General features: G+C 42.5%; 1 protein-coding gene across 2 annotated transcripts in view; it reads right to left on the bottom strand.

The window, feature by feature from the left end:
• LOC126354582 (cationic amino acid transporter 4) overlaps window positions 1-18,303 on the bottom strand; it is a 202,329-nt gene that overhangs the window by 61,647 nt on the left and 122,379 nt on the right. For both annotated transcript variants that reach the window (XM_050004330.1, XM_050004328.1), the window contains one exon: window positions 7,983-8,231. In XM_050004330.1, coding sequence (XP_049860287.1) covers window positions 7,983-8,231 — 249 coding nt within the window. The remainder of the gene's footprint in view (window positions 1-7,982; window positions 8,232-18,303) is intronic.

Here is an 18,303-nt window from a genome sequence, read left to right as displayed (position 1 = left end):
GAAAGTAAGCGTTTCCGGACACATGTCCACAAAACATATTTTCTTTCTTTGAGTGTGAGGAATGCTTCCTGAAAGTTTGGCCATACCTTTTAGGAACATCCTGTATACAGGATGAATCATAATTAAAGATGTAAACGCATACAGCTGAAAGTACACGATGGTAGAAGCAAAAAAATCTCGATAAACGTAGGTCACAAAAAAAGAAACTGTTTGTGGCATAACTACGACCTTGTGGTTGCCAGCCACTGCTGACATGATAATCTTTTCACAGCTTAGGGCCACAGTCATATAATACTGCTTAAACGACATTTCCGCCATTTGACTGTATAGACTGTTTATTCTACTCGACAATCATGATTTCGGCCTTTGGCCATTTTCAAGTGGCACAATGAAAAGATATATGTATACTGAATGCATGAAAAATGTAATAGATCAGAAAGTGGTAACATACGCAAATATAATGTAGTATCAAACATTTCTTACACGTTAAGCATGATCAGCTTAATTATGTATTTTCGTAATACATTTCATATTGAGTATAGTATATGACATATAACAGTCCCTTCCTACCATTCTCGCATTTTTCGGTATAACCACATTTGCTTACATTACATATTCACAACTTAGAACGACCGTGCAAAGATATATGAACCTTACCCAATTTATGTAACTCTGGTCTGTGGCATGAAACACTTCAATCGCTTCAGCCATAGATTACGCCACATAAATTGACAGCATACGACGTTCATCTTTGGCTTCCATTACTTGACTTAATTCGACAAATAATGGTGCCTTCACATATAACAACTGTTTTTCTCCAATCTCTGCCAGAGACTTTGTATGTTCTCACTTCTATACTGCGACATAATCAAGTTTAATGTATCTCGACGATGACTTCGTTTCCAGGAGTTTGATCATGTTTAAAGTGTACGTAACATAATTTCAGTAACTTCTAAAAAAATTTAAAATATTTGATCCTACATTGTATTTACATAATATTACCTACTTTCTGGTCCATTGTGTTTTTAAGCATTCTTTATATAGATATCTTTTCAGTGTGGTACGCGAAAGTGGCCAAAGGCTGAAATCATCGTTGAGCAATAGAATAAAGAATCTATAAAGACAAATGGCGGAACTTCCATTTAAACACTATTGATGTGATTGATTCTGTGTAGACACTGCATGTTGTTGATTGACGTGATATTTGTTTACATATTCGACATGCCAGAGCTGTAAACAAACCGGATACGACAGTACCAGTATACAGTCAGAGTGCCACTCCTATCAGATGTTCGCGGAGTGTCAGCCGTGTTCTAGGGATGTTGCTGCTAACATGGTACATTACAGTAATGAGGAGTTACAGGATAAGCATGTCACATGTGGTAAGCAATGCACGGGAGGCTGCATGCTTGTACCAAGAAATATACCCTGCCCAAAGTCACCCTGAGTATCAAATCTTTATAAGGGTGCAGCAGTACATCCGAGAAACTGGGAGCTTTGTACTTGCTTTGGGAGCGGGTAGGCCTGCACGAATTCCATCTGTGATTGAAAATGTGGAGCTGGGAACAGTCGATCATTCTTCAGGAGTCCCGACAAGCAGACGTGCTGCACAAATCCCTGTAATGAGCCATAGCAGTGTTTGCAGAAAAATGCATTACTGTGCTATGTACCTGAACCATCTCCAAATCTTCAGTATGTTAGTGAAGAAAGCAAACGTTCAGTCAGCGCATGTGACAACAAGCTGTAGCAACCCTACGTTTTACAATAACATTTTAATTACAGATGAAGCAGGTTTCACACGTAATAGTGTGTTTAATTATCACAATTCTCACATTTTGAGTCATTTATGCCCCAACCCATATGCTACGCATGATTTTCAACCCCAGTGACCTTTCGCAGTGAAAGCATGGTTATGGGTACTAGGTGATCGTCTAATTGGACCGTACATGTTTAACAAAAAAAAAAAAAAATCACTGGACGGAATTACCTTCGGTTTCTGCGGTCACATTGTTCAGGGTTGCTTGAGGATGTTACGTTAGAGCAACGCCCGAAGATGTGGAATATGCCTGCAGCAGTGAGACGACGTCTAAAGCGTTGATATGGCCAAAGGTGGAAGGGGCGAGGAGAACCTGCACTGTGGTCTCCAAGAACACCTGATCTTAACCCCCCATATTTCTGTGTTTCGGGTCATCTTAATGGTGTAGTGTACACCACTCCAGTTACCATGGTTGAAAACTTGGAGCAGAGACTTCTCAGAGATTGTCAAGAATTCTGAAATGATCCAGGCGTATTTAAAAGGATACGAAACTCTTTGTGGCGACGGGTAAGGGCTTGCATTCGAGCACAAGGACGGCGTTTTGAACACTTCCTTTACTTATGACTACAGCCATGTAACTGTTGATGTCTTCATTCAAAACAACTGCGCTTCTACCAAATTATCTCTAATAACTTTTCTTAATGTTGCACAGTATTGTTACCTTTTACAAACTGGGATGAATTTTAAATACTGTCAAGTCGCAATTATCTCGCAAAACTCTTTGTGGCGACGGGTAAGGGCTTGCATTCGAGCACAAGGACAGCGTTTTGAACACTTCCTTTACTTATGACTACAGCCATGTAACTGTTGATGTCTTCATTCAAAACAACTGCGCTTCTACCAAATTATCTCTAATAACTTTTCTTAATGTTGCACAGTATTGTTACCTTTTCCAAACTGGGATGAATTTTAAATACTGTCAAGTCGCAATTATCTCGCAAACATTCGTTTGCTTCTAGTACTGTGTACTTTCAACTGTATGCATTTACGTTATCAACTATGATACACCCTGTATAGATAGAGTTAAAAAATTGTATTAGCAGGGAGAACCTACAAATTGGTCATCTTCGATATCCTTCATAAAAACGTGATTTGATGTACAGAGCCGAGATATGATTTTGCTAAATCAGTACGTACACAAACACTGAAAAAAATCGACTTTAAAGATCTCCATGGGCTGTTAAGTAAAAAGATTCGAGGTATTAACAGATCAGCATGTGACTGTATGCCTAAAAAAATGGTTCAAATGGCTCTGAGCACTATGGGACTTAACATCTGAGGTCATCAGTCCCCTAGAACTTAGAACTAATTAAACCTAACTAACCTAAGGACATCACACACATCCATGCCCGAGGCAGGATTCGAACCTGAGACTGTAGCAGTTGCGCGGTTCCGGACTGAGCGCCTAGAACCGCTAGACCACCGTGGCCGGCTTATGCCTAATATTCTAGTCTTTTTCGTGATGGTACAGGGTCTATTCTTGCTAAGGGCAGCTTTTTTTACTTTCATTTCAATTCTATATTTATTATCAAATCGAAAAGGTAATTAACAAATATTGAAAAAAACACTCATGTTTAAAAAAATGAAAAAACCAGAACACCTTGAAAGAGTAGAGACAGGACGTTCATATTCACAGGACACGTACATTCGCATGTTCTGCAGAAATGATTAGCATTTGAACCATGTCGACAAACGGGGTCAAGGTCACCATCGATATGGCGGCGCAACGCCACCTACCGCTAAAATGTTGCTGCGGCTCTAGTTGTCACTATAAACCGGATGTAATGGATGAGTGTGACTTAAGCAGATGTGCGGGATGCCTCGCAGACATATGCGCGAACCGCACCGTCAAATGATTCAGTTTGAAAGAGGGCCTCATTATTAGCATGAGAGAATGTGATGCATCCATCTGGGTAATTACTGTTCGTGTGGGACGAAGTTTTTCGGCAGTGCAACGGGTGTGCGCAATGGTTCATGGGTCAGGTCGCACCACACAGACCAGCCGCCGAGAAGATCGACATCTCATACGAATGGCGCTGCAGAACAGATCTGCGTCCTCCTCGGTTCTGGCTCAACAGTGGAACAGTGGAACACATCGTACACTATCAGGGGTGACAGTCCGTCACCATTTATTATGTCATGGGTTACGTGCGCATCACCTACTTCTGCGCTTGCCTTTGACGAATGTGCAGGAACAGGTTAGACGGCAATGCTGTATAGAATGACGTCACTGCGGACAGGAGTGGCATCAGATAGTCTTTTCGGACAAATTCAGGTTCTGTTTTTATGAAAATCATGGCTCCATTTTGATTCAATGCATACAGGGGGAGCGGCATCATAGTGACTGCATTCGCACAAGACATACAGCGCCAATTAAAGACTTTATGGTATGGGATGCTGTTGGGTACAACTAGAAATCACAGTTAGTGTTTGTCCACGGCACTGCGGCGAGTGTGACCTACGTGAATGACGTCCTGCAACCCGCAGCCATACCCTTCCTACACAACACCCTAGACGCCATTGTTCAGCAAGCCAATGTACGACCGTATGTTGCCGCACGTAGGCTACATATGCGTTATTGGTGTCATAGGATGTTAACCTTTTGCCCAGGTCCGCTACATCACTGGGCTTGTCACCAATCAAAAATGTTTAAGCTAAGGTGAAATGACTGGTGCACTGTTGTGACCCAATGCCAACCACCTCAGATGTACTTTGTGACGAGGTGAATGCAGTATGGGTGGCTATACCACGGGACGCCATTCGCGCCTTACATGCGTCGATACCGTCACAAGTGGATCAAATTATCAGGGCTCATGGTGGTCCCTGTGCGTACTAGGCAGCAGGACACGTGCTGAACGAAGGTAACTGAAGTACTGATCATTTGTGCAGAACATACTAAGGCACGTGTCCTGCGAATATGAAAGTGCTATCTCTAGTCGTCCAGGGCGTTCTGTTTTAGCTGAACATGAGCCTAGTTTCACCTGTAATCACTAGATCGAATTAAAATGTAAATATTCACAATAAATTAAAATTTGGTACAAAAATGTGAAACATGAAATAGAAAATAAAATACTCTTTTATTTCATATGTACATATTGTTCAAAATCTCTGCACGAGATATCGAGCTGTGATAGATCATGTCGTGGGGAAGAATTTTTGCTACAGACAAATTGTTCATTCATATTTGCCAGCGATGCTAGGCATCCTTATGGGTAGGAAATGCGCCTGGGAGGCGGCAGGGTTAACGCGCTCTACTGCGTGTGTGTGTAGTGTGTTTTGCACAGAATGCAGTCATCTACTCCACGTGAAGGAGGCTCGGTAGAGTAAAAGCACATGAAATGTATTCGCAAAACTGTATAAGAGAATGGCGGGGACCGGGACTCAAACCCGGATTTCATGATTTACACAAGTGGTTGCCTTAATTGGCCTTTTTTTTTTCAGGAATGGTTCGAATTCCGTGACGTGGCAACAGTATCCCTCTCACCGCCACCGACCCTCTAGAGCACAGAAAAGTGAGAGACATGGGGATCAACAGAAGTGGAAGGCTTTGCTTCTTATTTATTTATTTACTTTCTAATTTTTACTCTTATTATGAAATTATGTGAAACAGACGTCACCTACTAGGGAAAAATAAGAGCAAAAGACGGGGCACAAAAAATTACGCGCATTTATGGCGTGTTCTCCCATCCGCAGAGGTCGGGGGTAGAATGGACCACAGGCAGCTGAAACTCAGAAACCGCCCGGGTGGGAATAGGTGCTTTCAGCTCCCGGTGTACCCGATGGAGGTCTAACAAAGACTCCTCGGTAAAGTGGCATGTGCTCAAAGCGCTGCATGGCCTGTTTGTAGATAGATACAGAAGTCGAGGCGAGATTTTGGTCCCTAGCGAAATAGGTAACTGACCACCTACCCCTTAATCCAAGTAATGGCATGATATTTCCCGGCGGCAAAATATGACTCCTCCAGTTACAGGAAAAATTGCGGTTCGATCGAATGCAGTGGCACTTGGATGTAGCAGGCAGTCATGAATCGCCAGACGTCGTGTGGAGAGGCACAGGTCATATGGTGGTCACAATGTTGAGTTGCTGGCAAAGGAGACAAAGAGTGGAATTGGACAAACCCATGTCGTGCAGTCGCTGTTACGTAGCAAATTTCCTGTTGACTATGTGATACCAGATTGCCCAGACAGTCATAGGGAGTAAGAAATGGAGTATGGTACTCTACAGTGTGGGTCACTGGATGGAGGGAATATCTGATATCCAAGATGTTACGAGGAATACGGCGCAATAATAGATTGTAAAAATCCTTGGTCCTGCGTGGATGAGTACCTGGGAAGCTGGTATCTGTATAACTTTAGTTGACGAAAATGGTTGAAAAGTGAGACAATGAGGCGCGATGTGGCCGACAGACAACGGCGGTGCGGTGGACGCAAGCAGGACGACCACAAGCAAGCTGCGTATTAGGGATGTGCTGCGTCTGGTCCATCATTTTCTCATAGTGCTCATATATAAGGCAGCTGCTTGCATACAGAGACGATCCTGGGACCACGATCTCATTGGGGTAGGCTAAGTGTCTCATAACGGACTTTAAAAATGGAACCAGCTGTAGGATAGTAGCCAAGAGCCGCCTGAGGGATGCGCCCAGTCGGCGTCAGAGAAAGCACTTAATCTACGTGGACAAATTTTGATGCTACCTAAGAATTAAGGAATTAAATATTTTGAGGTGTGTTCTGGGACACAGGAGATTCCGGCAGACGTCGTTGTAACAGACGACGGAAATTCGTCGTGGCTGCGTGTATGAATGTCTGCACTAATTGTAGGGGTGCCACTTCAACTTGCTGGAGGCCTCGTCTGATTGCAGAAGATTTGGCGACATTCATGGTACTGCATGCAGCAGCCTCATAACGGATAATCCATGAACAGAGGGGTTTGAAACGTAGCGCTACAGGAGGATGCTGAAATTTGGAATGGTAGATGGCATAACCAATGAGGAGGGACTGACTGCAACTGAGGAAGAAAGAAATTTATCGTACAATTTGACCACAATAGGTAATCGGTTCACAGGACATGTCCTAAGACATCAAGGTATCACTAATTTGGTAATGGAGAGAAGAGTAGTGTTGTGTACATAGTTCCGCGTAGTCAGCGCGTACACAACTTTCCCACTAGAGCGCGCCTCACTAAGCACAACAGCGCAGGCGCATCGCTCGTCAGTCTCCGCACTACGAGATGGCGCTGCCTTAGAGACGGACCAAATTCTGCTTCCGCCGATCTGCGTATTAAAATGTAACGCAGGCAATGAGATTGCTGCTAACTTAGAACCTTTTCTCCTAGCGGATCTCACTCGCGCGGTGATACATCAACGCATGAGGTATTATAACGAGTGTACAGACCTCCGATTAGTCAGTTGCATTAGTCAGCATTTGTCTGCACCAGTCTGTATCAGTATGCATTAGTCTGTACCAGTCTATAGTCAAGTTTCCGTCTGCACCTAATAAGATTATCACATTCCTGTACATAGCCATGAAGATAAATGTATAGACACTTTCTCAAGTATCAGAGATATGTGAGAATAAGATTAACGTACCAAGACCAAAGGAACTTCAGATTGTCAATTGTAAACAGCATCCAGAATCAAGTTACATAATGTCTATGCTTTTTATTATTTTAATAAATGTGTGTGAAAATTAATCAAGTTCTGTTTAAAGTTGGTGACCGTCAATCTGCTACTCTAAGCGTGCAAGTGGCATTTCTATCGACTGACCTAACGGCAGTAGATAAACGATAAGACCACGAGACATATTGCTGACATTCGTCTACTTCGTTAGAGCGCCAAGTCAAATAATCTGATGGTGTGTGTACCGAAGGTCTTACAGTACGCACACCACAAGTAGGGTAGGGAGGCATAGGGATTATGGAAGGAGACCATGGATTGATTACAGAGAGCAGGTTCAAACGAATGCAGATTTCAGTAATTATGGAAAGATGAAGAGGCTTGTACAGGTCAGTTTAAATTCGTTGAGTAGATGAATCAGTCATTCATTTCAAACATCGTTGCAGGAAAACTAGATACCAATGCAACTTAAAATCTATTTTTAGGTCTTTATTAATGCTACGGAGAGTAACGATATGTGACTAAATGACAGTAAGATACTGCGTCGAGACGAACCTATCATGTGCTCGAGGATGATGTTCCAGCCGATGATGAAGGCCCAGAACTCGCCGATGCTGATGTAGGTGTAGACGTAGGCGGAGCCCGCCTTGGGGATCCGCGTGCCGAACTCTGCGTAGCACAGGGCCGCGAGCAGCGAGGTGAGGCCGGCCAGCATGAAGGACAGCACGATGCCGGGGCCCGCGATGTCGCGCGCCACCGGCCCGATCATCACGTAGATGCCCGCGCCCACCATGTGCCCCACTCCTGCACACCGACACACACATTCGAGAGGCACAGCACGCAGTACTGCCCTCAATCACCTAGACCGTAGGTTCTCAGTCTTTTCCGGCCCACCGCCGTCCTTTCGAAGAAAACATTACTCAGCGCCCCACCCCTTTTTTCGTGGAAAAGAAATCAGAAACAGTCTCGATCTACAGATAAATAACACAGAATTTTCCAACGAGCTTTAAACATAACACACTTTTAAAACAATATTTCGATCGCTACAGTCTTCATCCAAGACGAAGTCTTCCAGAAATCTGGGAAACTGTGGAGATAAGTAATGGAAGATTAAATTGTGAACTGTCGTGAGTTAGGCTCCAGTTGATGAATTTGAAGGTAGGCAGGCATTCGTATTCAAATTCCAGATGGTTCGCAATTTTCATCTTACAGGTAATGCAGTACGAACTGCAAAAGGGATGTATTTTTTAAATTCCAGATGGTTCGCAATTTTCATCTTACAGGTAATGCAGTACGAACTGCAAAAGGGATGTATTTTTTAAATTACTTCATTAAAAGATGTTAATAATATTGGTGTCATTCGCAGAGGTTTATTGACAAATGTCTATTTAAAAATAATGTTAGTGAGAAGAGTGAACTTGCTATAATGACACCAATTTTTCAATATTTGCTGTCATTTTTGTCATCAGAAATTTTAAACTGCCGCTCTCTACGATTAGTAGTCCGTTCCTTTTCTTGATAACTATCTTCTTAACCATGCTAAAACCTCTTTCCGTTAAACACGAATGTGGGAATGTAATGAAATACTTCTTTGCTGCAGGCAATAAACCTGAATACAATATACGAATTTGCCTTTGAAGCCAGAGTCCTTGGTATCCATTTCTGAATTTTAACTTTAACTTTTCACGTGTTGAAAGTTGTGTCAGCTCTTCCTGCAAGGTTAATTCTGATGTTTGTGAGTTAGAGAAAGATTCCACCACACAACCTGGAACGGTCTTTTGATGGTGAGTCTTCTCATAAAATCTTCTTTAAGTGCTTTCAAGTGCTTTCAAGTGCTCACAAAACACTAAAATGGAATCATCATTTGTTTCTACTGTAGAAAGATTTGAAAACAGATGAAACTGTTTTCGACTCAAACTATGTCTTCTGTACAAGGGACTCTTTGACACAAAAACAGAAATAACTGTCCTTGCTCTGTTCAAATTCAAGTCAGCTGTAGATTAGTTTCATTAAATTTACTGTATACATCGATCAAATAAGCTGTGTCACTCTTGAATACCAGTAAATTATCCATCAACGGTTGAGCTTAGTTTTCAATAAACGTCGTAACTGCATCAAAGAGGCTATGAAATCATTTTAGGCAGGTACCCTTTGACAGCCAAGGAAGCTCTGTGCGCAGGAGCAAACGACTGATATCTTTGTCGTTCTCATCACACAGCTTCTGTAAAAATCTATCATTGAGTGCACCGCTTCTCACCTCAGAATTACGTACTTAAAAGAGCTATGAGGGCGATCGTTAAGGTTTTTTGCTACCAAATGTTGTCTGTGAATAACACAGTGTATAGATATTATGTGTGGTACCGCCTTTTTTAAATATCAAATTATCCCATGGCATCGTACTTTGATTGCTGAAGCAATGTCACCTCCGATGACCTAGACAAATATTTACTGTAATGAGCGAAAACGTTATGGTAACCGAGCGAGGTGGCGCAGTGGTTATCACACTGGACTCGCATTGGGGACGATGACGGTTCAAACTCGCGTCCGGCCATCCTGATTTAGGTTTACCGTCATTTCTCTAAATTGCTTCAAGCAAATGGAGGGATGGTTCCTTCCTTAATCTGACGAGACCGATAACTTCGTTGTTTGTGTCTTCCCCTAAATCAACCCAACTCTACGCGAAGTTAACGATGGAAATTCACAAGATCCATCAAGCAAAGTCTTACGTTGCTCTTTAGGAACTTGGTTAGGCACAATGCCTCTGACTTCGGGGACGAGGTCCGCTTGAGTTATCCTTTTTCGATGTTCATAAGTGGACTTTAAAACCGTCACTCGTCGCTGGCATTTTGTGCGGAGTTGTCTACGCTCATTACATATGGAACAGGTCCCTATTTGGCCTGTGTAAATTATATGCACCCTGATACGTTGCGACGTTGGCGCTAGTCGCTTCTCTGTATTCATTTAATATCTCTGCGATCGACTCTGTATCGCATGGTCGCTGTTTTCCTCTTTGGTGCTTTTCGGCAATTAAAGCACACAACGCTGTGGGGAGAAGGCTGGTTTTGGTCGATTGGTTGGCGCTCCGGTGTGCACGCTGGTTGTCGGCGGTCGCTCATTGTGCATGCTCTGCCTCTTTCTGTCGTGTGGGCAGTGGGACAGCGGACGGAGGCGTGCGTGCGGTCGGCGAGTGTGTACTGCGTCCAGGGAGAGTGCGATGGTCTCGTCTGTGCTGCTAACTGATGCGAACATGTGAAAGTGGCTCTGGAATGTATCAGTCTGCAACCGGATACGCTAGAGAATCAAACGGTGGGAATTACTGAGGTTCTTAAAGTCCTACTGTATATATGTATATTGAATTTGTGCTCTTTGCACTTAATGTATCTCCCGGCGTTTGGACGCCCATGTTATCTGTTTCGTATTGACCACTGGTGCACAACTCATTGAACAGTGGTTACCTGTGTGAATGAGGTTTGCCTCCCCTGGACGCACTTGAGATATGGAAAAGAAGTGTATATCTAAGTGCGTGTCTGTGCACTCCGAAATAACCACAGGTTCGATTTTCTGGCAGTCTGTTGGTATTTAGGTAATGTGTTCAGAGGTAAACAAGCACGGGCTTAATGATGAAAAATTTATTGTGTGCTAGATTCCTGTCGTATTGTAATTCTTTAGTGTGTGTTTATGGAATGCATATAATAGAATTAATCGGCTCTGGGGTTATGTTATGAGTTAAGTTACCAGCTCTATGACCAGCTTCTTGTATATCTGAGTATATTATCACTTCCTGCTCTGGCCGTAATAAACCTGTCTGCACATATTATTAATGATAAAGTGGATAATTCTGAATGTGAATGGCTTGTGGCGCCCTTATGGCCGTATTCCTATTTTGTATTGTAAGGATTGTGTTATTCTGGATACGGCCCAGTGGCTGTGTGGTTTTACGTTGTTGTTTGAATAATGAGCAGTGAGCGTCGTCCGTATAGCTGGCCGTTTAACTAGGGGACTCTTTGGCAGCGGCCAATTTGAATCGTAACCGATAGCGCGGTCGCTGTGATTATCAGTAGACTCCAGTCCTTCGGAATTTAAGTTGAGTGTTTTATTATTCGTGCGTGGTGACGCCGAGGCGTCCGTCTTTCCTTCTTCACCGTCTCTTTCAGTTTTCATTCAGGCTCGACCTGGGTTGTAGTTTCCGCACACCTCTGATGTGCCATTACTTGTCACTGAAACTTTATAATACCTGAAAGACGCCCTTCGTTCAACTGGGTTTTCGATATCTTACTCAGAAACAGAAATTGTGAGTTGTTTCTGCTGTTATATCTCAAAAGGTTTCCTGCTTCTGTGGAAGTTTTTTTCACTAAACCATTTATTGTTTGGGGTGGGCTTTGACGCCCGTACACATTTTGTCTGTTTAGTAATGTTTCAAATTCTAGGGCAATTATGTATATTACTCTGCGGTAACAGCAGTTTGCTGTTGTCATGCAATTGTTAAATGAAATCTGTTGCAAATTACAAGCCAGAGTTTTTGTTTGAGTGGTAATGATTGCCTTGTCTTTACTGTGTTGAAGTATCCTTGAGCATGTGTTCCACGTCTCACACCCGGTATCCATATACCTGCAAATGAGGTGAGGATATTCCATTTTACCACCATGTCCACGGATGTTGTATACGATGTTGAGCGGACCAGCGTTCCAGCGGTGTATCCCGTATGCATCCAAACGGAAGCAGGACGGTCTTGAAGAAACTGTCATCAATTCCTGGCCGAAGGTTAAACACACTGACATTCGTATATTCCAAACCATACAATCAGAACCATCACGATGGGTGAAAGGAACTCGTTGTCCGTGCCGCAAAGGAGCCTGTCAACCTGAAGCGGGTCTAGAAACTCGACATAAAATACATAAGATTCAGAATCGAAGGAAGCCATGAGGACCTGTTCTGAAGTTACCTTGATCGTATCTACAAGCCAATCATGAATTTCTAATGAATCTGGCCGCACATTCCGCGTGGGCTTGGCAAAACTAAAACTGACTGTACCTGTACGTGGGGTGCGCGTGGGAGCCGTGGACGACACTACGACGCAAGACAACGCCGCCTCAAAATTAACTCGCAAACACGAGACGCAGAGACACAAACAATGATGCGAATAATACAACGACTCACATGACACAAGCGAAACAAGGAATCTGTTTAGGCGCTACGGTATAGGCGGAAACAGGCAGAATCTACTCTACATCGCTTTAGTTTAACTTATATGAAGTTCCACTGCAGGGAAATAGTACGTCGTTTGCAAAGGCTTTGTCAGAAAATTTGAGAAGTTCGTGTGGTATGCAGTTGATTTAGGAACTATGATAGCAATAAATTCGCACAGCTTTTGCAATGTCATGTTTATATTACATACAATCAAAGTGTTCATTCACCATTATCAGTGGTTCATTGAACATAGTTGTGCAGACTGTAGGTATGTGGGAATGTGAATAGTTGGGGTGGGGGTGCTGTATCCTCCAGTCATTTCCGCTTTCGTTCTAGAAAGTCATTTTTAGTTTACTGAACTCCCTGTGGTTTACGGGCTCTGATTGTGGACTCACAACTGTGTCACTTTTGTTGCTCGCAGCTGGCACTGTCGGCGTTTACCTCGCTGAGATGTATTTTGCTGGCGGTCAGGCTGCGTGGCAACCTACGTAGACTGGGCTTAATAAAAGACAGTGGTAAGTATCCCGTGTTAAACATAGGTCATAATATTGTACAATTCCTTGTCATTTTCGAAACTCTTAGTGTTCATTTCACTTAATTTTCCAAATGTTAGCTGAGAAACTTCGACACTGAAATACCTAAAAATACTAACACTTGAAGAAAAATTTCTGCGTGTGTTGTTTGTGGCAGGGTAGTAGTATATCATCACCCCCGCCCCCTCTTTGAATCCGCATATGACTATAAGCACGAATGATAATGAAGTGGAAACCTGTATTACAATGGTTCTAGAAATACAGGTAACGAGCGTTGTGATTCTTAGTGATTCTTAAGCCTGAAGACCACATCGCCACATACGTTACTTGTAATTATTGCGTCAAAAAATATAATAACGTAGTTAATTTCTTGCTTGTTAGTAGGTAAGTTACACGTCCGCAGCTCTGCTACACACTGAAATCCCGCACCACGGCCCGTAGAAGAACCGAAACAAAATGTTGCAGCAAGCTGATAAGAGTGCGTAAGCGTATGAATATTTCAGGAAGGTTCTATTGTGGTTTTCCAACTGCAATTCACTAAGATGATTTGAAATATAACCAAAACTGATCATAGGAGAGTCATTTCAGAAGTTCTGCACACTGTAAGATAAAACTGAAAGAAATAATTTATTTTACAAAATACCTGTACAAGTCTTCAAAATAATCTACATTCTTGCTTATGACAACTTCTGAAGTTTTGGAAACTTGTGCATTCTAGATAGGGCACATTCATTTTTGAGCTGTCTATTACTTAGGTCACCTCACTGGCAGCTTCATCAACTGTATCAAAACGCTTTTAGAAGAATTGTTCCCCCAATTTGAGAAACAAGCCGAAGTCTCGTGAGCTTGTATCAGGACTGCGTGGTGGCTGAAGAAGCGTTTCCCATCCATATTTGTCGAGCATTTTTATCACTCGTAGGCAATATGCGGTCTTGCATCATCGTGAAAAATTAGGACACCAGATGGAATCATATCAGACCTTCTATGGCGAATTTTCTGGGGCAAAAATTTCTGCAGAAACAGTTTGTAGTAAGCACCTTTTATAGACACCCCCGAGGCACTATTTTCCAGTTATGACACCATTCATGTCATACTGAAAAATCATCAGTTTCATCTTTGATGGTTGGCGGTGGAATTTGTTCGGATGCGTATTCGGAACTTTTCCATTGAGACGACTGCGACTTCAGTTCTGGCTCAGAATCCTATGTCCTGGTTTCATCAAGTGTAACAGTCCTTTTCCGAAATTGTTCCCTATCTGTTCGATAACGTTGAAGAAATTCTCGCTGTTTGATCTCCTCTCCCCTCCTCCCTCCTTCAATCAACCAACCATGCATTGCACGTCAGGGTTCAGAAATTTATTCTCATTTTCAAGTGCAACTACACTACTGGCCATTAAAATTGCTACACCACGAAGATGACGTGCTACAGACGCCAAGTTTAATCGGCAGGAAGAAGATGCTGTGATATGCAAATGATTAGCTTTTCAGAGCATTCACACAGGGTTGGCGCCAGTGACGACACCTACAACGTGCTGACATGAGGAAAGTTTACAACCGATTTCTCATACACAAACAGCAGTTAACCGGCGTTGCCTGATGAAACGTTGTTGTGATGCCTCGTTTAAGGAAGAGAAATAGAAATGCTTACCATCACGTTTTTGACTTTGATAAAGGTCGGATTGTAGCCTATTGCGATTGCGGTTTATCGTATCGCGACATTGCTGCTCGCGTTGGTCCAGATCCAATGAATGGAATCGGTAGGTTCAGCAGGGTAATACGGAATGCCGTGCTGGATCCCAACGGCCTCGTATCACTAGCAGTCGAGATGACAGGCACCTTATCCGCATGGCTGTAACGGATCGTGCAGCCACGTCTCCATCCCTGAGTCAACAGATGGGTACGTTTGCAAGACAACAACCATCTGCACGAACAGTTCGATGACGTTTGCAGCAGCATGGACTATCAGCTCAGAGACCATAGCTGCGATTACCCTTGACGCTGCATCACATACAGGTGCGCCTGCGATGGTGTACTCGACGACGAACCTGGGTGCACGAATGGCAAAACGTCATTTTTTCGGATTAATCCAGGTTCTGTTTACAGCATCATGATGGTCGCATCCGTGTTTGGCGACATCGCGGCGAACGCACATTGGAAGCGTGTATTCGTCATCGCCATACTAGCGTATAACCCGGCGTAATGGTATGGGGTGCCATTGGTTACACGTCTCGGTCACCTCTTGTTCGCATTGACGGCACTTTGAATAGTGGACGTTACATTTCATTCGATACCTACGAAACCCTACATTTCAGCAGGATAATGCACGACCGCATGTTGCAGGTCTTGTACGGGCCTTTCTGGATACAGAAAATGTTCACCTGCTGCCCTGGCCATCACATTCTCCAGGTCTCTCACCAATTGAAAACGTCTGGTGGCCAGTCACTACTCTTGATGAACTGTGGTATCGTGTTGAAGCTGCATGGGCAGCTGTACCTGTACATGCCATCCAAGCTCTGTATGACTCAATGCCCAGGTGTATCAAAACCGTTATAACTGCCAGAGGTGGTTGTTCTGGATACTGATTTGTCAGGATCTATGCGCCCAAATTGCGTGAAAATGTAATCACATGTCAGTTCTAGGATAATATATTTGTCCAATGAATACCCGTTTATCACTGCACTTCTTCTTGGTGTAGCAATTTTAATGGCCAGTAATGTATTTACGTTAGTATTGTATGTGGTTGAAATGGCTCTGAGCACTATGGGACTTAACTTCTGAGGTCATCAGTCCCCTAGAACTTAGAACTACTTAAACCTAACTAACCTAAGGACATCATACACATCTATGCCCGAGGCAGGATTCGAACCTGCGACCGTAGCGGTTGCGCGGTTTCAAACTGTAGCGCCTAAAACCGCTAGGCCACTGCGGCCGGCTATTGTATGTGAATCTGTGTGCGTGTTGTTCTGCTTTTCATGTCATGCACTCATCTTTTTATGGTTATTCATTTTAGAATTCCTTCATTAAATCCAATGTATGTGCAGCGCACAGTGGATTTAAAGGAGGATTTGGAAATATTCGTACACCACAAAAGGCCAGGGGGAAAAATTCTTAGTGAGAAGCTAGATAGTGAATCAATTAATTTCTTAAAATGTTTCTCCTGTTCATAATAACTATAGTAAATTCATAAGCACGGTTACTCTTTCATTCATTTCTCTCAGTATTTGCAACAAAATAATACAAAAACAGAATGTGAAGCATAACTGTTAATTTAGTCATTGACCTTAGTGACCAGATGTTACAAGTGACATTTAGCAGTAAATATTATAATCTACTTAAATGGAACACCACTGCCTGTATCCAATCTCATTGGGAAGCAGTACAGTCTTAATGTCATTGTATTATGTTTTGATTTGACGTAAATAAACTTTGTGAGTGATAGTTTACTGAAGGAGATTCAATACCTGTAAGTAGATACACAAGAAATAGCATTTTCTAATTATTAGTGTCTAAAAATTTCCAGGGTTTATAGTTTCCTATTGCAGTAAATTAAAAAAAATGACTACAGAGGGCTAAGAGAAGCGCAATAACACAAAAGCAAGACATCAGATGCAATATTTACGTAAATACTAGCAACTGAAATAGGAATAAAGTCCTGGAACGAGTCTCGCTTTGCACAAAAAAACTAATCGGTGCAGTGTTTTATTATTTAAATCATTAATCAGACAGTCGTAGCATTTGAAAAACATTTATTGTGATGAATGAAATTAAGCTAAAAATAGTATTATCAATATATTCTCTTTCCGTGATACGTCTCCCTTGAAAGTTATTGCTTTTCTCAACATTATCGCGAGCCTGGAACTGATAAGGCTGCAAACAGACCAAAGAGACACCACGGATAAGACTGTGAGTTTGGGAAGTGCGCGTTTGAAGTCTCATCCAGTCACATGATTTTCAGTTTTCAGTGGATTTTCTAAACCACAGTAAGCTGATGCCAGGACAGCCTCTTCAAGCACGCGGCTGCTCCACGCACTATCTTTCTGACATAAGACACTAGTCCATCAATAACGATCAAAATATCGGCGAATTCTAAACTCTAACCTTCCTTTTCCGTCATAAGCTTACGTCAAAAAAAAAAAATCTGCTTGTCTATTAATAGCTGTATCAGCAATTCTATCTAAAAAAAAAAAAAAGAGGCGAAGACCTCGACGCCTCCAGAACAACCTCTTCACTTCGAGTGCGCCACATTTCAGAGGACGCAAAGCGACTCTCCAGGATGTAGAAGGCAGACAGCAGACGTTCCACTATAGAGCACTGGAAAGTCAGAATAAACAGGAACCTTAAAGTATGTTCCTGGATGGACAATCTATATGACACACATCGAAAATGAAATTCTAGTTCTAGGAAATGCGCTACTTCTATGGCTACCCGTTCACGACACATATCAACATCTACCATCTACATACATACTCCTAAAGCCCCATTACGGTGTGTGCTTGTTTCTTCAATGAAAAACGACTGTGGGCTAGTCTCCGTATGAGCTCGAATTTCTCTAATTTCACAGAGATGGTCATTTCGCAAGACATGTGTATGAGAATGAACAGAAAAAACTGGAGGAAAGAGAAGCAGCTGTATCAATATGAAGAGCTTCAGATGGAAGCCCTTACTAAGCAAAGAAGAGTAGGCTGCAAGTGGAAAAATATATGGAAGTCTATAGAAGGGAAACAAACTTGAAGAATTAAAAAAAGAAGAGGAAGCAGATGAAGACGAGACATAAGACATAACACTGCGAAAAGAATTTCACAGGGAGCAGGTCGTCTGGAGTAGAGAACATTCTCTCATAATTATTCATATTATTGAGAGAACAAAACATACGACTTCCTGCTTGGCGTGTAAGATATATGAAACGGGCGAAATACTCTCAGATTTCAAAAAGCATATAGTAGTTACAAGTCCAAGGAAGGCACGACCGACAGGTGTTAATATTACTGAACCTTCAGCTGAATAAATCATGGTTGCAAAATGCTCATCTGAATTATCTACAGAACAGAGAAAAGATTGGTACGCTCATGTTCAGAATAAACAGAACACCTTGAAAGACTAGAGATAGGACGTTCATATTCACAGGATAAGTACATTAGCATATTCCGCAAAACTGAT

Source organism: Schistocerca gregaria, chromosome 3 (assembly GCF_023897955.1).
Source record: "Schistocerca gregaria isolate iqSchGreg1 chromosome 3, iqSchGreg1.2, whole genome shotgun sequence".
Classification (NCBI taxonomy): Eukaryota; Metazoa; Arthropoda; class Insecta; order Orthoptera; family Acrididae; genus Schistocerca; species Schistocerca gregaria.
The sequence above is the reverse complement of the archived record's forward strand: the minus strand, read 5'-3'. Positions and strand labels throughout refer to the sequence as shown.